Source organism: Phascolarctos cinereus, unplaced genomic scaffold, assembly GCF_003287225.1.
Source record: "Phascolarctos cinereus isolate Bilbo 61053 unplaced genomic scaffold, phaCin_HiC Scaffold_2;HRSCAF=192, whole genome shotgun sequence".
Classification (NCBI taxonomy): domain Eukaryota; kingdom Metazoa; phylum Chordata; class Mammalia; order Diprotodontia; family Phascolarctidae; genus Phascolarctos; species Phascolarctos cinereus.
In genome coordinates, this window is record NW_027555625.1 from 222,754,619 (window position 1) to 222,778,537 (window position 23,919).

The 23,919-nt window shown below is 37.0% G+C and overlaps 1 protein-coding gene across 12 annotated transcripts in view; it reads left to right on the forward strand.

Moving 5' to 3' along the window:
- The window catches only part of DTNB (dystrobrevin beta), a 307,191-nt gene that overhangs the window by 93,844 nt on the left and 189,428 nt on the right, over positions 1–23,919 (forward strand). For all 12 annotated transcript variants that reach the window (XR_002323946.2, XR_002323947.2, XR_002323948.2 and 9 more), the window contains one exon: positions 2,573–2,739. Coding sequence is in view for 9 of the 12 variants with exons in the window: in XM_020983941.2 (XP_020839600.1) it covers positions 2,573–2,739 (167 nt within the window). In the remaining 3 variants the exon portion in view is untranslated. The remainder of the gene's footprint in view (positions 1–2,572; positions 2,740–23,919) is intronic.

Sequence of the window (23,919 nt, forward strand, 5' to 3'; positions counted from 1 at the left end):
TATAAGGGAGAACTTTATTGTTTTGCTAACCTTCTTGGAACATATGCCTAACATTGTAAGCTCTGGGTTAAAGGATGTAATCAGTGAGATAATATTTGTAAAGTGCTTATCATTGTCTTTGGCACATAGTAGGCACTATGTAAATGTTATTGTTATCATTATTATTACACAGATATTTTAGTTACTCTGTGTGTAATTAAAAATTGCTTTCTCTAGGGTTGGACCAATTCACAGCTCCACTAACAATGTATTGAACTCTTAACATTTTGTAATTTCCCTCACCTGCTCTGTTCTTTTTTTTTATTTTTTTTTATTGGTGAGCCAATTACGGTTAAGTGGCTTGCACGGAGTCGCACAGCTAGTGACTGTTATTTTGTCTGAGGCCAGATTTGAACTCAAGTCCTCCTGACTCCAGGGCTGGTGCTCTATCTACTGCACTACCTAGCTGCCCCCACCTGCTCTATTCTTTTAGAAACTAGTTTTCCTAGAGAGAATCTAAATTCTAAACATGTGGAGATTAGATTGAATTATAATTCTGTTCAGCTTTGATTTGCATATGAGATATATTCTTGAAAAAGTTTGCAAAGCTCATGGTTGTATAACAAATTGTACTTTCCTGTTGTCTTCCATTGTGTGTACTTAGAGATATGATCTAACAGGAAAAAAAATTATATTAACAGTTAAATATTGAATCAGAACCTTGTGTCATAGTGAAGTATAGCTTAGTATGCAGGTATGTATTGCATATTATGATGTGAACTCACCACCCAATGAATTAATGGCACCTGAAACATATCCCAGTTTGAGAGAAAGCTGAGGGGGGACACCAGTAAAGTACATGAATCTTTTAGAACCCCTGGAGGTCTAGACTGGAGCAATCTTACTGAATAGGCACTATACTGTGGAAGGTGCCCTGTTCCTATATTTCTGTGCCCCATGATGTGGGGAGAAAGTAACAAGTGGCAGCAGAATCCCACCCTCCAAACCTCCCTGTAATTGCCCACTTGTTGGTGCAGAATATTTTTCTTGGTTTTGGTCATGAATATAATTTTCATTTGCAAACTACTTGTAGTATAGGTGTTCCCAATCTTCCTTTGTATAGAGCTGCTCACTTTTCCTCGGTCATAGTTGGGATATTCCTAGACAGCAACAGTAAATTTAAAAGTGCAATCTTATTTATTCCTTTCATCTTTTCCATTGCTCTCTTCTATGTTATTCTAGCTTTCTGAGACCTAAGTTTTAGCCTAAAGAAAGAAAACGTTTTATGAATCTATAATTTCATCAAATGTAGTAGAAGAATCAGGTATAAATCACTCACCCAAAGTTAGATATAATCATATGTCGTAAAATTGAATTAGCTTCTTATATTTTCCTGACCACAGAAATATGCCTTGGCTCTGAACTTGAATTTATGAGTTATGAATTTATGAATGTGGATTTTTAAGGAGTATTGAAAAGTAAGGAACATTTTAATTTTTGTACGTTAGCTTTAATTCTGTTCACAATTTTGAATGCTAACAATTGAATATGCAGTGTTCTTTGTTAAAAGCTAAGCACAAAATTGAGACTCTTGATTGAAACGTAGGTTAAGATTATTTTACAGAGAAGGTGAACAAGCCAGAAAATGTAATTTCATGCCTTTGAGAAGTTAAAGTACCCTATTTCTTGATATTTGAGTAGCGGCAGTAGTTTTGGCCTTTTTTTTCCTGCCTATGTGAATATGATTTCTTTTGAAAATAATATTTTGTATTTTACACTATAGACAGCTCCCAACAATCAAGTGTTATGGAGAAAAGAGGGGCTTCTGTTTTATAGGTGGGGAAAATTAGTGAGATAAAGAGAGATTAAGTCACTTGCCTAAAGTTGCACAGGTACTAACTTGTGAAGCAGTAATTAGTGCTTAGGGGCTCTTGACTCCCAAATTCCATTCTTCATTCACCACTAAAGATTTATGTTTTGATTTTTAGAAATTGTTTACTCAAGGACTTTCAGAGATCTAGAGAGGCCTGGGCCATTTCTAGCTTTATAGACCCCTAGATCAGGGAGGGTCGCCTTGAGGCCAGATGTAGCCTTCTAGATTCTTAAGTGCAGCCTTTTGATTGAATCTAAATTTTATTTGTTCTATAAAATTTGGATTCAGTCAAAAGGCCACACTTAAAGATCTAGAAGGCTGCATGTGGCCTCAAGGCTGAAGGTTCCCCACCTCTGCCCTAGGTATAATAACAATGACAATTATTATTATAAAAATGAAGATGCTTTTGGGTGCCCAATTTTGTTTTCATTTAAGATATAATTTGAAATGTATTTTAAAAATTTAACATGTTTTATGTACAAATGTACTAATACTATTTTGACTAAATCATTTAATATTAAAAAAAGGTGTTTTAGAGGGGAAAGACGACAGGGAACAACATAGCTGGCTTTCAGTTCTATTTTAGATTCAATCATTGATTTCTTTTGTTAGTTTCAACTCTTTCGTTCTGATTTCATTCACTTAAATAAAGAATGTTTTTCTCTTTTCTTTCCCCTACTCCACTTCTCTCCCCACCCTTTTTTACTTCCCTTCTTCAAGTCTTCCATCCTGTGGAGTGTTCATATTGCCGGTGTGAGAGTATGATGGGTTTCCGATATAGATGCCAGCAGTGCCACAACTACCAGCTCTGCCAAAACTGCTTTTGGCGGGGCCATGCCAATGGCCCTCACAGCAACCAACACCAGATGAAGGAACACTCCTCTTGGGTAACTTTGCCTTCTGTCTTTGCCTTGAGTCTTTGCTGAGCAAATGTCCAGAAACATACAACTTCTAAATGGACAGATATTGCTAATAGGTTAATAAGTGTTTGGCACATTAAATCTTCTCTCTGTAAAATGAGGACATTAGTTACCCTTTAGGTTCCCTGTCAGCACTGAAATCCCTTTATCTAATATAATAGTTAACTAGTATGCCCCTAGTTTATAAAATAGACTGCATCACTACTTGTCTCTAGAAAGATAGGTAATATGTGAAAACTCCAGATAAAAGGTGCATTTTCATATAAAGAAAGGTCACAGAATTTCAGAGTTGGAAGGAGACTCATTGGTCCTCTGGGCTGACCTAGACCTGAAAAAAAATTGCTTTTGCATTCCCCAGTCAATGTTTAGCTGAAGAAAGGAGATATAAAATCAATTTCTTTCTGGAACAAGGAGTATGAGGCATTTTTAAACTTTTCAAAATTGAGTCAGAAAGATGGCCCTCAAAATATTTGGACTTCTAATTTAATTCAACAAGCATAATTTCTAGCTTTGGATAAGCATTAAAACATTTTACAGTGTAAATTCTGATCAAGTTTTCTCTTTGTCTTATATAAAGTTGAAATTTTAAAAGAATTTAATAAATTAGGGAGATTTTTGCCTTCAGGCAAATGTAAAGGTACTGTACTCAGATATGTACAGTTCATATGAGAGCAAGGTTCTTAAATCTATGTGGCTTACCAGAACTCATCTAACAGGAATCCTCAGTTAACTGAATTTTTTTTTATTTACTTGAATGACAAATTAAGAAGAAAAATTTATGAGGCTCAGGGCTACTAGGATAGAATGTTGTATAGATTTTCAGGTATGATCATTCAATCAGATTCTTTTTAAAAATTGTTTTTCTTTGTCACAAAAGAGGGTTCATTCTGGAGGGTGGATGGAAAATGACTGTGATGTAAAGAAAAAGGGCATAAATAAGATACATTTTTAAAAAATCTAACTTCAGTAAAAACAAGGATAAAATATACTAAACTTCTAGAACATGCCCTAAAACCAATACAAGTTTTCCATACCTTCTTATAGCAATAGTAAGACCAGTCATAGTTATAGATTCTTTGAGGTGAAAGGGTCTTTTGATGCTCTATTTTCAGGGTTTTTTTTGTGGGTTTATGTTTTTTGAGGGAATCTGTGACTTCAGGGTTAGAAACACCAAAGAGGAGTTTTCCTTCATCAATGCAAATGAGCAAATTCTCTGCAGCTTCCTCTTAGAAAATTTCTTAGGGGCACTGAAAGGTTGTGTTGACTGTATGATAATCTTTAGAAATCTCTTAGTGCTGTGGAAATTGTGTTAAAAATTTTAACTAAGGTTCTACAAGATCCTAAATTACCAAAGAAATAATGTTTTATGTACTTAAGTTAGGAAGATGAATGCGTTTTACTTTTTAAAACTTTGTGATATTTTAGTTTGTTACAATACAACATTCCCAACAAACATTCACACTCTAATGAAATATACTCTGCATTCCCTGGTAAATAACTGCAGTTGATTTATCCAATGTGAATTGGAAAGTGGGTTGTGTCCTTTAAATTGACGGTAGTGATAATAATGAAAAATACAAATTAGAAAGATTTCTATCACCAAAGATTTGGGGGAATGGAGTGTTTTAGTTAATTTGTGCTTTAGAAGAAGGCTTGGTTCACTTTATTTTTAAGGTAATTAATTTTATGTATCATGACAGACTTCAGTTAAAAAAAAGACATGTAATACTCTATTCCTACTTTTCTGAGCTGTGTAGGAATTTATTAAAAAATATATGCACATATGTATGTATATGTATTTTTAATCAGTAAAAATCCACTTTATCTCTCTTCTTCCTCCAACTTCTCCAATTCTTCCTCACAAATTGAGAATGAAAGAAAACCAAACACATATTACAAACGTACAAAAAACAAATTTTTGCATTGGTCATATTCTAAAAATTATGTCTCTTCTGCCCTCTGAGTCATTCACCACTCCATTATGAGGTGGATAGCTTGCTTCATCATAAATCCTCTGGAATCATGGTTTGTCATTACACTGATCATAGTACCTAATTCTTTTAAAGTTGTTTGTCATGTTTTTTTCATTGTATAAATTGTTCTCCTGGTTCTGTTCACTGTATTCTGCATCAGTTCACCCAAGTCTTCCCAGGTTTCTCTGAAACTATGCCCTTCATCATTTCTAAAATCGTGTGTGTGTGTGTGTGTGTGTGTGTGTGTGTGTGTGTGTTCTTTCTTCCTTTGGCCAGGTCAAATAAGAGTGAGGTTCAAGTGTCAGCTGCTCCTGTCCCCACATCCTCCTCCTCCTTGTCTGTATAAATATCTACTTGTGCACTGAGATTACATGGGATAATTTTCCCTAAGCTTCCTTTCCCTTCTTCCCCTAGTATATTACTTTTCTCCTCTCTTCCCATTCTTCTGTGATCACAAACATATAACAACCATTCCTAGGTTTTTTCAGAGAGAACACATGAATCATATCCCCATAATTTTAATGTTAGCAGTTTTTCTTTGCTTAGTCCCTTATGATGGAGTATTCATGTTGAGCTTTTTATGTTTTTCTTCCCTCCTATGTCTACACAGCTCTGCACTTTTCATTAGGAAGGATTGGAAGTCTTCTAATTAAAGGTCCAATTTTCCCTTTGTATGATTATACTCAGTTTTGCTGGGTAGGGTGTTCTTGGCTATAAGCCTATGTATCTTTTGCCCTCTGGAATATAGTATTCTAAGCTTTCTGTGCCTTTATAAGTGGCTGCTGCTAGCTTGTGTGTGATCCTGTGTACATCTGGAGAGATGGTTTGGAATGGTCTTTCTGTTACTTGTTTGGAGGTATTATGTGTTGTGTTATTCCTGGATCTCAGGCTGAGAACTGTAAGTTTTCAGTACTCCACAAACACACGCATACACATTACTTAAATCATATTTTATTTTTTCCAATTACATGTAAAGATGATTTTTGACATTCAATTTTAATAAAATTTTGAGTTCCAAGTTTTCTTCCTTTCTCTCTTCCCTCCCCTGTCTCTGAGATTGTTAGCAACTAATATAGGTCATATATGTGCAATCATGTAAAACACATTTCCATATTAGTCATGTTGTGGAAGAAGAAACGGTTTGCAAAAAAATTATGGTTTGCGAAGGGAAAAAACCACGAAAAAAATAAAGTGAAAATAGTATGCTTTGATCTCCATTTAGACTCCATCAGTTCTTTCTTTGGAGGTGGATAGCATTTTCCATCATGAGTCAGAAGTGTGTTTAATTGTACCACTTTCTACTTCCTCTAAAGTATGCTCTGCTGATGTTCCACATTTTTTTCCAATTGATCTTATTTAGGGCCTGGCCTTCTTAGAGATGTCATCCTTCCTCATTGCCTTTCAGAGCACTTGGTTCAGCTGGTGTGTTTCCTCTAAGAGTTCTCAAATTCTAGTATTAGAAATAAAGCAGAAGAATTCCTCATGCACCCTGACTTGGATTATGTGCTTTTACTAACTTTTAGGACATGGCACATTATTAATTTCTAAAAGTGACTTTTCCCTATAAGGTGGTAGTTGAATGATGACTAAAGTTTTCTTTATTCTTTTCTTTATTGGCATTTGTTTCTTGGTGTTTTAGTTGCAAATTAAGTTTAACCTATTTCATTATTGGTTTCATTTCTACTTGTAACTTAAGAGTCATGAGGATTACAAATTTAAAAATCAGATCTTAGAGGCATTCTTAATATTAAAATTGATGCATAGTCATAGATATCTCATAGTTTTGGATTGTGGTATAGATGTATGTGAGGTTTATTGCAATTGTATTTGAATATGGTGTTCAAATTAATGTTTATTTTCTTTGTGTCTGCGTGACGTCTTAAGGTATACTCAGGTTTAGACTAAGTTTAGTGTTTTTAACTCTTGACAGTAAAGAAAAAAATAAAGTCTTTTTCTAGTGGAAAAGTGAGGACATGGGAAACCTGCTCTGAGTGAAAATATGCCTGACTAGTCTGAGGTCAAGAATCAGCATGCCCACAGTTCCAGTTCAGAAAGAAGTCACTTTGTCTGTTCTGTACAGGTGTTAGTTTTATGTGTTTATGATAGAAGAACTTGTGAGTTCATTTTGTCTATTCCTGTGTTATGTAGTACATTGTAGGTTTTGATGACTGCACTTTTTTGTCTAAGAGTTGCAATGTTAACTGTAACTAGCTGTTGGCTAGAGTTAATGAGTTACAGTGGAAGTAACACTGAATCTGGGATCAGAGGACCTAGGTTCAAGTCTTTGAGCTCTTATTTACTTGCTATGCCCTTAAGTGAGTCACAACTCCATAGCCTTCAGCTTTCTTATAAAGAAAATGAGGAGCTTTAGACTAGATAAACTAAAATACTTGTTCCAAAATTAAAATACTATCGTCTGTGATCCTAAAGTTGTTCTTTTCTATACTGAAATAAAATTTTTTAATAAATATGTGATATATAAAATCCAAATATATAAATTTTTTTTTCTCTCAAATTTTCTATGAGATTCAGAAGTTCTGTGGCTTGTTTTTGTTTCATTTTGTCCTGGAATTATAATATTTGCCATACCGAATTAAACCCAGGGTCTCTCCAACACAGTAATCCTTATTTGGTAATGATATGCTCATAATAGTAGTAACGATATGGGTTTGCAAAGTTAGCTTTCATGAGAAGATTTCTTTGTATTTAGCCCATAATATACATAGACTTCCACACGGTAAAAAAAATAGTTCCTGGTCTGTGACCCAGTGACACATGAGGAATGCTTAACAGAATCATCATCATTTTTTTAATGTGAAGTCTTGGTATATTAATTGGAAGGTACCTCAGAGGCCATGTAGTCCCATATATACCTGAAAGAAGTCCCCTCTGCTGGATCCCAGAGGCACCCTCTGCCTGAAAACTTCTGGTTTTTGGGACTCCAGTATGTCCCAAAACAGTCCATTCCACTCTGAGTCAGATCTAATTGCCATGTATAGAGCCAAAATTTACCTCTCTACAGTTTCTACTTATTGTTCCTACTTCTGTCTTCTGGAGCCAAATAAAGCAAACCTATTTGTTCTTTCACATAGCCCTGCTGGTATTGAAGACAGCTAAAATATTTACCTATGTCTTTTCTTCAGGCTGACTGTTCCCAGTTCCTTCACACACTATTCTTGGGCAAATTGGTTGATGAGTTCCCTGTGTATGTTTATACAGACAGCACTTCCTTTTCTTACTTCCTAGAATGACTTGTTTCTATGTTGTCAAAATTTCATTATTGAGAACATTCTATCCTTCTCATGTTGACTTCCCTTATATACAGTATTTTAAGTTAATATATAGTGTTTTAAGCTGTGACATCATATGGATGTTCTTCAAACTTAATTTTACCAAAATTGTGGGTGCAAAATCAGACTGGGTTTAGCTTTCCTCCTCTTTTGGTGGAATCTGTTCAAACCAAAGGATCCCTTCTTAGAATAATATTTTTAAATGCATAAAATAAAATATATAAGATTACAAAGGAAACTAATTCTACTAAAAACAATTTACAAATTATTTTTTTAAAAACAATAAATTCAGGGACCCTCTGGCCTGCAACATGGCCATCACCTAACAATTTTCCATGAGACATCCAACATCATTTAGTTCTCTGCTGGTGTGTCCAACCACAAAGCCAGTATACATATTCCTAGGATAGTTGACCAGGAAAAGAAGGACTAATTTAAAGACTTCTGCTGCTTTGCTATCCATGACCTTTATGCAACGACAGAGAAGCTCATCTATACAGGTCTTCTCAATGAGAAGAAAAACATTTTCAGTATAAAAACTAATTGGAGTACAGCTACCACTACCTTCTGTGTCTCCCACCCCATAACTCTTTCCTCATGTTGTTCTACACCTTACCTCTAATTTCTTCCAGAATTCCCTATTAAATATAACTTGGAGGGTGCAAAATACAATTTTTTTTTGTGTGCGCGTGTGCAGAAAGAAAAGGACCTCCTGTCCTAGAATTGGTAATAGAGGAGAGAAAAGCTCGGCATGATCTGACATACACCCAAGATTTTGGGAGAATAGATTTCAAATATTTCCAGGGAAAGATATTTGGAAACCCAGAAGTGAAAGAATTATGGAAAGCTGTGACCATAGACAAAATATTTCTTATTTCTCCTCCTTTACCTCTTTGTAGCAAAGGGAGGTAGATTTAGAGATTATCTAGTCCAATTCTTTCCTCTTAGAGATGGGCAGACCAAGGCCTAGAAGGTGGAATATACAATCCTTACCTCCATCGACTTACCTCTAGTTCATTTTTTTATCTTTTGCATTTTAGCTTCAAATCCCATAATTTGACTGAATCTGTTCTTTTCAAGGTTACCAGGTACCTGTTAATTGTGAAACTTGGTGGCTTTTTCTTAGCCCCCATCCTACTTGACCTCTCTGTTGCTTTTGACACTGTTTGACCTCACTCCTGGACACTTTCTCTTCCCTTGGTTTATATGATCCTGGTTTTTCTTTTGCTGGTTTAATCACACCTTTGCCTAATCATTGTCCATGTCCTATCTTTTTTTATAAGAAGGCTTTCCTGGACTCCACTCCCCCATGCCTTCAGCTACTAGCACCCTATCTTACAAAACTACTGTGTATATATTTTGTATATGTTTTTGTGGGTACATATTGTTTCTCTTGTCCTTAAGGGCAAGGACTCCTCTCCCCCATATTCAGTCCATTGTCAGATCTTGTCAGTTCAGTCTCCAAATATCTCCCAAATCTGTCCCATTCTAATTGGCCTTTTTGCTGTTGATTTCTTCCCTTTTCAGTCAGTACTTTCTCTCCATAGCTGCCAAAGCAACCTCCTTAAAGTATAAGTCTGACTGTTTTCTCACATACTTGTAATTTATCCATGACTCTCCATTGCCTGTGGGATAATATGGAAATTTCTCAGCTTGGTATTTAAAGCCTTTTGCAGTCTGGCTCCATTCTACCTTTCCAGAATTATTTCACATTTCTTCCCTTTACTCACTTGATCTGTGTGCTTTTTCCCTGAACGTGATATTGCATCTCTATTCCCCAAGCTTTTACCAAAGCTATCTGCCCCATATACCTGGGAATATAAGTCCTTCCTTCCTCATCTACTTAGAGTCTTTAGTTTCTATCAAGGCTTAACCCATGTTCCACTTCACATGAGAAACCTTTACTGATCCCTTTAATTGTTAGTGCTCTTTCCTTACTCAAATTGTCATGTATTTATTTATCTTTATAAATACCTGTACCTCACACCTAATATAACGCCTTTCATAGTAGGCACTTAATAATTTTATGTTGAATATTGAATCAAGTAGTGTCAGAATTTGAACCCAGGTTTCTTGATTACAAATTCAGTGCTCTTTTGACTATATCATACTAATTTATTTTCGGTGGATCTTTTCTGGGTCCATTATGTCTTTCTGAGATGGAGGAACCAGATCTATACAGGGTATTCCATGTAAAGTTATAACATAGATTTTGTAAGAATGTAATTTGTTTTATTTCATTGCTTATGGTGTCAAACACTCTGTTGGGCCTTTTGGCTACAGCAGTATATTTGAGTTGTTCAGGAAACCTTTTATGTTGATTCCCAGGTCTCTAGGTAATAGCCAGTGGCCAGGAGCCCATGAACCAACATAAAATTTGGATTATCAACAAGTATGACTTTGTTGTATATTAGACTTGTCCACATTATAACTTATTCGCCACTTTTTTGCTCTTTCACATGGCTTTGTAAGATATTCTGGCTAGTTAACACTACTGGGATTTTGTAACATGAAAGTGTTTTGGGTCTTCAGCAAAATTAAAGAATTTTTATTAAAAATAATAAGTGATTTTTGAGGCCTGGAGAGACTCACTGTTATACATTCCCACCCTCTATTTAATATCTTTAAACTAGTTAGTTCTTCTTTGATGACTAAACTCTTAAAATGACTTGATTCTTTTTGAAGAATCAGATTGTTATTTTGATATTATTGCTTGCTCCTTGAAACCTTGAGTATACACTTTTTTAGAAAGGTAAGTATTGTATTTAATAGAAACTTTATTTATTTATTTGTTTATGTATGTATGTATGTATTTTGCAAGGTGATTGGGATTAAGTGACTTGCCCAGGGTCACACAGCTAAGTAACTGTCTGAGACTGGATTTGAACTCAGGTCCCCTCCTGACTCCAGAGCCAGTGCTTTATCCTCTGAGCCACCTAGCTGCCCCAGAAGTTTTATTTTTTAATGGAATTTTGGCCCATTCCAATAAGTTATTCAAGAAGGACATATTTACTATATTTTGGTATATTCTTTTTTTCATAGTGGGACAATATTTATTGAAAAGACTTCATGTTTTAATTTTGAATTTCTGTTATATAGATGCTGATAATATTTGGGGGTAGAAGGAACTTTGCAGATCATTTAGTTCAACTTCTTTATTTTGCAAATGAGGAAATCATGAGACATAGATGAAAGAGGTTTGTCTAAGGTCACAAAGTGAGGGTCAGTTAGTGGTAAGTCTGGGGCTGCGTCCTAAGTTTCCTGACTCTCAGTCCAGGCCTATTTCCATAACAATGAACTATAATGCCCACATTTTAGATGGCTTAGCAAGTTCAGACTGCCAGAAAAGTGTATGTGGTATTGTACTGGAAGTGCTACTGATAATTTGATTCTGGTGACTTGTGCTGTAGTATTTAGGAATATGAGAAATTCAAGTAATTAAAAATACTTTTAGCCCTCTCTTTATATATTTTAAACATTATATGTGTATATGTTACATTTATATATAAATATATATGCATGTATTTTTTTCTTGGCACAATTAAAATGACTTTAGGTAATATGTATATTCAATACCGGTATGGTGCTTTTAAATTTATTTTTCAAGTTGGCTTTTATACTTTGCCTCCAGCTTATTCAGACGCCTAGCCTGCATTTGCTTTTGTCTGAAGACCTTTTGTGTTTCTGCCTGACAGAAATTCTTAGACCATTTCATATCTCTTCCCAGCAGATGGCAGTCTCCTCCATTCAGCAAACTTAACTGGCTTCATTCTTTTTGGTAGCAGTAATTTATTTTGGTTTAACAACCTACAGTAATATAATAGTATATTGACACATTTTACATACTCTAAGAAACAATTTACACCAGCTCAATGGAGTCGTTTGGATGTTTGGTGACCATTTAAGCCAGTGTCTAGTGGAACCATGGAAAGAGCAATGGATCTAGATTCAGAAGATTGGGTTCAGATTCTGGCCCTGCCAACCACTTTTGTGCCCCTGAGCAAATCATCTGCTCTAGGCCTCAATCAGCCTCCTTCCCTATAAAACAAAGGGTCCGACAAGATGATCTTTGAGGTCCCTTCCAGCTGTAAATCTATAATCCTATGAAAGAAGTTGTGTGAATGGGTTAATGGTCTTATCTAGACCTTGTACTTAACAAGAATTTGGTAACTTATTCTTGTCAAGAGCAGCATATCATGTTCTTGTAGCTGGACATTCACCATTTGCTTCATCTCCCCTAAATTCTATCAAGTAATATGGGTCCATTGTGTCTCTAGTTCATCATTGTGTTGCCTGGTACTAATTGTCTATCCAACAGCTCTCACTGAAGGACCACTATGTACCTAACACATCATTAAACACTTGGGGTTACAGAGGGAAACATAAGAAATAACTCTTACCCTCAAGGGGTTTGCAGATTTTTGAGGAAGACTTATACACTTGAATTGATTAAACAGAAAGACATATTTCAGTACTTAGAAGGTCTCTGTTTTTTTTTCATCTTGGGTGCTTCGTCCACTAGCACAGGCCACAGCCCCTCTGTAATGTAATGAATGATCCTCCATGAGTTATTATGACAAAACAAACTCATCCCATGAGGTTCAGCCTTCTGGTGATGAGCTTCAATGAAGCTAGTCCTCACATGATAGAAAGTCAGATGGCCTATCTTGAAAGGAACTTCCAGTCTTTATGTCCTTCGGATGTATCTTTTTAGAATCTTTAGGGTAGGAGTACCTTTTTTTTGTCTTTAGCTCCTTTGGCAATCTGGTGAAGTCTGTGGACCCCTTTTCAGAACAGTGTTTTTAAGTACATAAAATAAAAACCGTAGGATTACAAAGGAAACCAAAGATTTTTTTCTTTCCAGGTTCATGGACCCCTGACATTTATACATGTACAGTGGACTGCAGGTTCAAACCCCTGCTTTAGGGTCACCTCCATTCCACTATGAGGCTTAAAGGAGGGCATAAATAGAGTGAAAAACAAGATAATATATCATGTCAGATTATATAGAATAGTGAAAAAGGAGTTAAGAAAAGGATCAGTGTTATCTATATTAGGGTGAATATAAGTGGAGATAGGTATGAGGTTATGGCATGGTATGACCTAGGGGCCAGTAAGGAGAGTTTTTCACCAATTATTCAGTTTTCAACAATCAAGCATTTATTGTGTCCACTACATTCTAGGCACTGTGCTGAATGTTAAGGATACAAAGACAAAAATGGAATATGCCCTGCCCTCAAGGAGCATACATTTTATCAGGAGAGACAAAATGTACCCATGTAAGTGCAAACAAAATATACAGATTAAGTGTAAGGTAAATTATTTTTCTCCTAGCACCATCTCACTAAGGATTATGATTACGGGTGATGGTACTTGAAAATGATAGCTGTGGAATGCTGTTGAATTCTGGCTTTGTCCTTGGGAACTCACTACCTTTTAATTGGCTTGTTCTTCACAGAGAATTGTTTATTTTTATTCCCATTTGCTGTTATTTATCTCTTCTGCTGCCAAGGTCCAGAATAGATTTCTTTAATTAATCTTAAAAATAAATATCAAATTTTTACAGATCTAGCATGTGGCTCTGAAATCCTGTCTAACTAGCCAAAGAATGGTGTGGAGCCCCCTGCCCTGTTACCTCTCCTGCTTTTGTGGCCTGAACCCCAAACTGATCGTCAGAACCAATGTTCCTGCTACTTATGGAATTCTAGAACTTTATTTTCTGGAGTGAGGATGGTAGGGGGAAGTACAGATGGTTAGTATAGAGTCTATTCATCTGGAAGATTATCTCTCCCTTGTTGTAAAGCCCCATGCACTTTCCTCACCCCCACATCCAGCTGCTTCCACCACATCCTAAGAGATTCATATGGTGTACTGTGAAGTAAACAAAATTAACATTTATTTCTCTTACAGCAGAAGTTATTACTTGCCCTGGGCTGTTTGTAAGATTGCTTTAAAATTGAGGCAATTGGGTAAAGATTATGGAGTGGTTTGGGGGTTAGAAAGGTTCTTCACACCCATGTGACCTCCATTTTATATCTGCTTGCAGAGAGGAGTTTCAGTTGTGCTTAAAGTTTTTTGGAAATAGAGCATCTTTGGATAGAGAAGTTAGTAACTTGTTTACTTCAGCGGGGAGTATTTTTGATCTTTTGTCTTTATGGAGAAAGTATCTCCCCATAGACAACTTAGTATCCCATAGCTTGCTGACTTACACATTTTAGCTCATCAGTTTTACAAATACATACTTCTCAGAGAATGCTAGACTTCCTAATTCTTTTCCAGGGAACTGTGGATCTCAAGAGGAAACCAGAAGAAAAGAAGAAGAAACTTCTGACCCTGGGTTTGCCCCTCCATAGTTTGGTTGATCCTAGGGCCATCAGGGGATTCTAATCCAGTTTAATGGTTTAAAGCAAAGTAGAATTTGCAGGATTCTTCTCATAAGTGGTGGGATATTCCCAAGGAGACCTTGACCTTGTTAAACCAGTCAGAAGTACTCTAGACTGGAAGCCAGTCTCCAGAGTTAGATCACTAAGAGCCCTAGATCACTAAAAGCCTCTCTTGCTCAGGATCCTTGAGATTTCTGAGCTTCTCCAGGTACTAGAAGGATTGCTGGTGAGCCTAATGGCACTTGTCAGCAGGTTGTTGGAAACACTTAAGTCTTGGTCATTTCAGCAGCTGAATATTAACACAATCCATATCATGTGACATTTGTTTTATTTTTTTGAATTATTTTCTTCTTGTTGTCATGTCCAGATGCATAAACTTTGATTCCAAAAACAGAATATTTGAAGTATTTCCAACTATTCAAGAGATGGAGACCTAACAAAGGAAGAATTGGTATGTAGATGATAAGCAGTGAAACTTTGACAGTAAGGAGATGACATGGATGACTTACTCCAAGCAGTTATTCAAAAGAACAATTTCCTTTGAGCAATTCATCACTTTTCCAAAAACCTTCCCACTTCTTTAGATCTCTTTTGAGCCTGACAGGTGGCCACCAGAGCTAATATGAGGAATGCACATCTAATTTCCATGTGTAGGAAAGGGTGGGATTTGAGGGAATGTGTTTCTTCTCCTCTGTTTTTATGGTGTTTTTAGTAACCCCCTGAGATGTGGCTTTATTAAATGGAGATATTTGCCTGTTTTTATATTAATCATAATACATTACAAGCAAAAATAGCGTGCTATATAAAACCTACAGTACTATAGAAATGTAAGTTATTCTGTCTGAGTGACTTGTGACTAATCCTTTTTACACATACTACAAATGTGGGATACAGCTGTTTTTCTGAATAAACTGAAAATGTAATGAATATATATGTATCTCTATGGATATACACTAATTTAGAAAAAAGTAATAAGTATTCAGCCATGTAACATTTCTCTTTCTGTTATCTGATGGGAGTTGAAATTTTAGCCCACAGTTAAGTGGTGGTCATATTAGTCTCCAGGGTAGGAGCACCTAATTTATCAACTCCAATATTGGAGCTCTAGCAGTGGGGCTAAGAGCTCCTGAGATGGCAGCAGTGATAGTGACATTCATGGAGGAGGTGAAGCAGTAACATTATCAATGGCAGCAAACTCCTCCATTGCTGGCTCATTCATACTTATGAGGAGTTGGCAAATAAATAAATAAATAAATAATAAATTAAAAAGATCTGTTCTGCGAAGTTTGGATTCAGTCAAAAGGCCGCACTTGAAGACGTACAGGTCCTCATGTGGCCTTGAGGCTGCAGGTTTCCCACCCCTGATCTAGTCCAACCATTGTTTGTTATCTTTTGGGGTCAAGGTCTAGTGTGCCTGGCTCTGGCTGATCAGACCATTGTAATCTTGGAAGGATCTACCACAAGTTTGGGCACAAATAATCCATATGACCATTTGGAGTGGAGATATCTCTAAATTTATACAGCTCATGTTTCTTTTGAGCTATTACAATTCTGCTTTGCTCTTAGAGCTCAGCACCTCCTTTGATGTGGGTAATGCATGCTGGGCAGTCCTGTGCCATTGTCTCCCATGTCTCACTACTGATTCCACAGTCCTTTAGAGAGACTGTGAAAGTGTCTTTGTATAGCTTCTTCTGACCTCCTGTGAGTGCTTGCCTTTTTTGAGTTCTCTGTAAAATAGTCTTTTAGGCAAACAAATGTTTTGCATTCGAATAATGTGGCCAGAGTTGTGCTCTCTGCAGAAGAGTTTGAATGCTTGGGAATTCAGCTCAAGAAAGGACATCAGTGTCCAGTACCTTATCTTGCCAGATGATCTTCAGAATCTTCCTAATACAATTCAAATGGAGGCAATTCAGTTTCTGCCATGGAGCTGGCATACTGTCCAGATTTCACAGGCATACAACAATGAGGTGAGCATGATGGCTCTGTAGACCTTCAGTTTGGTAGGCAGCCTAATACTTCTCTCCCACATTTTTCTTCAGAGCCTCTTAAACACTGAGCTATCTCTGGCAATGTGTATGTCAACCTCATCACTTATGTGTACATCTCTGGAAAGTATGCTATCAGTGTAAGTGAACTTATCCATGGCATTCAAAAATTTTCTATTTGCTGTAACCTATGGTTCGTGTAGATGGTGTGATGCTGGCTGGTGGAGAACCTCTGTTTTCTTGGTGTTAATTGTCAGGCCAAAATTAGCACATGCTGCAGAGAACTGATCCCTACTCTGTTGTATCTCAGCCCCAAAGGCTGCATTGAGTGCACAATTATCTGCGAATAACAAGTCATGCACCAACTCTCCTTCCATTTTAGTCTTGGCTTATAGTCTTTTCAAATTAAATAATTTACCATCAGTGTGGTATGAATTCCCTCTTAAGCATCCTTAATAAATGGTCATCCAGCCTTTACTTGAAGTCTTTTGATGAAGGGGAACTTAACCTGCTAAGGCAGCCTATGACACTTTGGCATAGCTCTTATTGTTAGGGAGTATTTCTTTTTGTTGAATTGAAAATTCTCCTTATAATGATAATATTTATATATGATATATATTTATATATGATATATATTTATATATGAAGTTTACAATGCTCTTTCTCCACAAAACCTTATAAGACAGATAATACAAATATCCCCATTTTATTGAAGATGAAACAGATTCACAGAGGTGAAGTCACTTAGAATCACATGGCTGGTAAGGATCAGAACTAGGACTGAAGCTCATGAACCTCATGTCTCCAAGTCCATTGAGTACCTGGCATAAGAAAAACAGGCAGGTGCTCTGATTTAAAGAGGAGCATAGATCAAGGTGTAAGGTAGAAAAGGAGTTAGGATGCTGTGAATGAAATCAACAGTGAGGTTGGGGAAGATATCCTCTTGAGCAGCTAGGAGTGGGGGGGAAGGGGGTGAAAGGAGAGGAGACGAGAACTAGTAATGGTTGGGTTGAGAATGGCCATGCAGCCCCCTGGTTGGGGTGATTGTGCCTAAGTAGCCATTTGTATATTAAGGCTCTATGTAAATTTAGCATAGTCAATTCAATTGGAAAATTTTGTTAGGTTTCTACTGTTGTAAGGGCAACTCCAATCTTGTGCAAGTTCAGCTGTTCTAGTCCTTTAAGGGGCTGGCAAAGCCATGTCTCTTCCTTGTTGCTTGATCTAGTCAGCCCAGGGGCAGTTGAGGTTAGAAGTCTTACCTTGCCTCTTGCCTACTCAGGAATCCCCTGCTGGTGGTGTTGACTCTCCAGGAAAAGCAGAGTGGTTATTTTAAACATCATATTGGTCTGGCAGGCTGGTGAGGTAGAGGGTTGTACAAGGTGTACTGGCAGATAGAATGGTACAGAGGGTGGTGGAACTAGGCTTAGGACTGGGGCTTTTGGAGCTGTGGACGCCGTTTAACCTATGTTTTGAACAGCTGTGTGTGCCTATGCACCCTGTCACATTGCCAATAGCTTCTGTGTATCTTAATACTGGTAGTGAGGAGATTCAGAATACAAACATCCCAGTGAAAGAAAAGACAGCCTTCTTAACCTTATCTGCTGCTTATGTGGGAGAGGAAGAAAACCTGAGAGACTTGAGGTTTGGGGAAGATCCCTTGTCATAGCCCTGGTGTTGGGGAGAAAGAGAGGAGCTCTGCCATCAAGGCACATGGTTCCAGTTCAGCCCTTGATCTCAATATTCCCTGAATCAAAAACTTGGGAAATAGGTGCAGCTAATTAACCACTAGTCACAGACTTGAATGATGTTATGCTTCTAAGAAGAGAACTGCCAGACAAAATGCAACCCAAGGTGGGAGGGGGTAGCGAAAAAGTAAAGCAGCAAGCTTTATTGAGGAGGGGATACTCAAATAGTGCAGATGCAGTCAAGGAAGATGGACATAGAGAAATCTGCTGGGATCCTGAGTTGAGTTAGGCATCCCATGTGGGTGAAGGAGGGTGGATTTTTAAAGGATTTTTATCTGTATCAAGTAACACCAGGCATTGGAGGCAGGGAGTGGAGAGTTTAGACCTGGGTATTTATCGAGGTTCAAGACTGATGCTGACTCACTGGAGAGAATGCAGGAAGAAATTTGCAGCTGGGGAAAAGGGGCTTTGGGCTGTTACTTTGACAGGATTACTAAAGGGTTTTTTTTTGTGTGTGTGTTTTGTTTTGAAGTTTCCTGGAGGCCTCTTTATTTATCAGGTCAAAGAAGCTACTGTATTCTTTATGTTGTTATGGGGACTTTGGGCTGCAGTGGTTCATCCAGAAAGAAAACACTGCAGGTTGTGTAGGAGGAGAAGAGCATATTGACTGCCCATAGGACCAAAAAGTTGAAAGAGCTGTTAGGTAATGATCTTGTGCAGATGGTGAACCTTAAGGATAGGGTTGAATTTTCTGCCAAAGAGGCATGGAACAGAAACCTCCTGAGAGGATTTAATGGAGGGTCCCAGATCTAGGGTGCCTTTTAGGGGCCAGTAGAAATACCTGACAATGGCCACCATCTCTGCCCCAAACCCAGAATCTATATCTGGTTTATTTTGTTTCTTGTGGCTCTTCTTCCTTCTGCTTCTACTCCTCGCTTCCATGTACAAGTTGGCTCCATCCATCTCCATGGGTACCTTGTTGCTACCACCCTGTGATCATGCTATTGTCCAGCCTATGGAAAGACTTTTACAGAGGAGATCTAATGTTTCTGGCCAGGGAGGTTGCCCTTTTTCCTATGGGAGCTATAAGTGCTTAAGCTTCCTGAACTTGAGACTACACTGCTGGGGAAACCATGCCCCTGGTAAGAAGTGGGAGTTAGTCCTATGACTATTGTCAAGGGACTGTTGAAACCAATATCAACTGTCAGTCTCTGGGAAGTCAGAGTTTGGTTTCATGTGGGGCATGGTCAGAATTTGAGATCGACCTTTTTCTTCTGCTGGAGATCGTTTTGGCCTGTGGGGTGAGCTGCTGCATTCTTGGACTTAGACTGTATTATGGAAAATTGTAAAAATTAGTTTAATTCTTCTCCTTTCCACCACCTCCCTTGTCCCTGTTCTTTCTAAAAGCTCTCCCTGTGTATTCTGGAAGAGACTTATATTCCTACAAGAACCCCCATACCATTGTCTATATAAAAACCAATTAAATGGGACCCTGAGAAATAATAACAACAATAACACACCTTATATCCTTTACATTGTCTCTTTAATTTTTGATTTATTAAAATGGCTTTTCATTGCAATTTTAATCTTTTGTGATTCCTCGTTCAATTTTTAAGCTTGGCATTAGGTTAAAATACTAGGCATGCTTTATGCTGAGTGCTAGGGATACTTTTGAGGGGAGGGGATTTATTTACTTTTGTTCTGAACTTAAACACCAAATAAAATGGAGATTTTGGGAAATATACATGAAACTGTGAATTTTTGTGATGTACAGTTTGCTTTTCAAGTATGTAATAAATTCAACGTGTAACTCTCAAAGCCATGCTGCTTGTTGTAATTTCTTCTGGCTTTCCTTCTGTTTTCTTCTGTGCATTTTTCTTTCTTCAGTGACAGTTTTTTCTTTCTCCTTTGGTTTGGACAACCTTATCTATGCCTGTCCCTCTCCCCCTTCACCATTCCTCTACTGGAAAAAAAGAAAAACAAGACTCTTGTAAAAATATTCATAGACAAGCAAAACAGATACCTATAATGGCACAGTCTGAAAATGTCTAACTTATTCTACATCTTTAATCTACCTCTCTCTGTTAGAGGGTGGGTAGCATGCTCCATCATTGTTTTTCTAGAATCATGACTGGTCATTGCATTGATCAGAGTTCTTCAATCTTTCAAAGTTTTTTTTTCCCTTCATAATGATGTCATTATTGTATAAATTGTTCAGCTTACTTCACTCTATGTGGTTGGGGGAAGGGGGAGTAATGCTGAGAGAAACAGACAAAGAGTGTAACCAAGGGAGACAGATGCTTACAAATAACAGAAATATAGATGTGGAAATCAGTGGAGTGAGACAGAGACAAGGAGGACAGCAGAGGCAGAGAGATGTTGACAAAAATAAAAGATACTGCTTAAGTACTGTAGGGAGGGTGGCAAATCCTAGGAGAAAGAGACAGGAGAAGTGGCTAGAGATAAACACTGAGAAAGGAGAGACATAGAGTCTAGGACACAAAGCTGGACCCTCCTGTGAAGTTATCTCCCAGGGACGAACTGGTAATAATAATAGTAGTAGTAGAAGTAGTGGCTAACGTTTATATAGTATCTACTGTGTGCCAGACACTGTGCTAAACACTTTACAATGATTATCTCATTTGATTTTTGCAATGACTCTGGGAGGTTGTTACTGTTATTACCCTCAATTTACAGATGAGTAAACTGAGGCAAACAGAGCTTAAGTGACTTGCTGCTGGATTTGCTGACTCCATGACTGGCACTCTATCCATTGTACTGCCTACCTCATATGGGGGCGAGGAAGGGGAGGGAGAAAGTCTCTTTCTCTGTCACCATTTTATTTAATTTTTAGTTGACTCTTTGGGGTTCTATAGACTCTTGTATCATCTACAAAAAGTGATAGCATTCCTTCTATTTTTTTTCTTGTCTTATTGCTATAGCTAGTATTTCCAGCACTTTGTTAAATTAATTGTGGTGATAATGAACATTCTTGCTTTAGCAGTCTTCTCTTATGGTGGAGCTTCTAGTCTTTTTCCGTTTTATATATAATGTTGGTTCTCAGTTTTGGATAGCTTCTACTTAACCATATAAAGTGAAGATTCATTTAGTTTTATTCTTCCTAGTGTTTTTAGCAGAAATAGATGTGAGATTTTGTCAAGATCTTTTTCAGCATCTGTTGATGTAATCATGTGGTTTTTATTATGTTTGTTATTAACATGGTCTGTTATGTTTATAGTTTTCCTCATATATTGATCCAACCCTGTATTCTTCGCATAAACTCAGTCTGGTCGTAATACATAATTTTAAAAATATGTTGTTGCAAACTCTTTGCTAATATTTTATTTACTATGTAAGCATTGGTATTCATTAGTGATATTATTTTGTAGTTTTCTTTGTCTCCCTCCAGTTTAAGGATCAAGACCATATTTGTATCATTGAGAGTTTGGAAGCTCATTAGGGGTACTTTAAAAGATCCAGCACTTCACCTGTGAATGGGTGTTCTTTTCACCAGTGCCAATCCCAAACCCTTAAAGGCTTGACTCTGTTGGCTTTCATCTTCTCTTCTATTCCTGCTTTTGAGATGCAGAGTAACTGGAACACTTTCTGATGTGAGCTTTTAGCACATTTCTCTTGTACCTTTATGTATGGCTGGCTGAGAAAATAGTCCACATTGTACTACTCAGTGCTCAGTGCTCTCCTGTTGCCTTTTACAGGGACCTTTATGATATTAAATGAACAAAGTACATCTTCATCAAGAATGGGTTATGCCAGACTAATTGACTTTTTTGATACAGCTAATAGACTGGTAGATCAGGAGGAGACTGTAGATATTGTTCACCTAGATTTTAATGAAGCATATGAGTGTCTCATGTTGTTGAGAAAAAGATAGATTTGACCTAAATAGAGAACGAATTGAATGGTTGGATCCAAAAAGGAACCATCTGTCATTCAATGTTATTTTGGAAGTTCTTTGGTGAAGTGCCCTAGGGATCTGTTGCTTGGCCTTGTACTGTCTTAACTGTTTTTATCAGCAACTTGGATAAAGGTACAGATAGTGTACTTATTAAATCTATAGATGATATAAAGCAGAGAAGGGTAGCTAACTTACTGGATGACAAAACTGGGATCCACAACATTTTGACAGCCTTGAACATTGAGTCAAATCTAATAAGGTGAAATTTATAGGGATAAATATAATGCCTTATATTTCATTTCAAAAAATCACTTCCAGAAATTCAGGATGGGGAAGCATGGCCAGAAAATAATTCATCTGAAAAAGAATCTGGGGATTTCAGTGTATTATGTAATTGAGATAATGTAATCTTAGAACATTCTTCAAGATTTCTCTTCTTTATGCTTCATATATAATAAGTTGCTAAATATTGTTAATTGTATCTCCATAGCATCTCTTAAACATTTTCCTTTCTCTCAGTTGCATTTCCCTTATCTTAGTCTAGTCTACTCTTCATATAGACTATTATGATAGCACCTTTAAAAATTATGCTATCTTGTTTTGCTATCATGTTCATTTCTAAATATATCCCTTCTGCCTCTGCTATTTAGTGGTACTTCCTTTGTAACAAAAAAAAGTTAAAAGAATTTTTTTTTTACGAAAAACAATTCAGCGAAACTAGAAAAGTCACCGAGTCTGACCATGTACATATTGTTCAATACCCAAAGTTGCCCATGAAGAGAAAATTTTTGCTTTTTCATTTCTTCAGGGCCAAGCTTGACCATTATAATAAAATAAGTTTTGAGTTTTTGTTGTTGTTCAGTTCTATTAACATTTTTGTATTCATTTTTATATTGTTTTCTGTGTTCATCACCTTATTTCATTTTGCATATAAGTTCTTATAAGTCTTCCTATACTTTTCTGAATCTTCATACTCATAGTTCCTAACTCAGATCTGTCATTTCATTGATTTGATAAACCTAATGAAGCAGATTGTAACATATCCATGCTTGTACCTCCTATGCGATTCTTTTATGACCTCCCATAAGTTTTTCACAGGGTATACACCCACTTTGTTGGTGGCCTTCTTCACTTTCTTTGGACATTGTGAAGGTACCATTGCAGGACTTTAGCTTTCCACCTGCCATCCCTTCCTCATCCTGTGTGACTAGCCCATTTTCTCTTCCTATTATGAAATTTCTCTTTGATATCTTTTATTCCTAATCTTCATAGTTACTTATTGGTTTCATGTTATAGTTTTCTCATGTTCAGAATACACCTCTCCATTGAACTCTTTGAAGACTTTTATTCTTTGTTTTTTTCTGCCATATAATAACAAAGGTAGAATGTTGCTATTAAAAAGATGGGCTTTTACTTTCATGGGAAGCTTGGGATCAGTAAAAGAGCTTTGTAATTTCCCAAAAGCAATCCAGCTTACTTTTTTTCTATTTAACTCTGGATCTAGCTTATTGTCCATCTGTACTATGTAATCCCGATTATATACTGATGGACAAGCATTATAGGTCTTCTATCCAAATGCATTTTGTAATCTGGGCAATAGACATTCTTGATCCATTTGTCTTTTCTCTGCGGATGGTCAGGTCAAACTCTTGAGTAATTATAGTTTGGAAGAGGGGAAGATATGGGGGGAAAGATAATGAGTTTAAGTTTAGGATGTCTGCAGGATACACAGTTTTAAATGTCCACTAGGTAATTGTTGATCTGGAGCTGAAGTGCAAGGGACCAAGAAAAATAGTATAGATGGAGAAAAGAAGAGGGCATAGGATTGAACTTTCAGGATACATATAGGGTAAATTGGAAGTAATCTGTGTGATTGTGGGAGCAGTAGCTCTGGTAAGGCAGTAGCAGTCAGAGG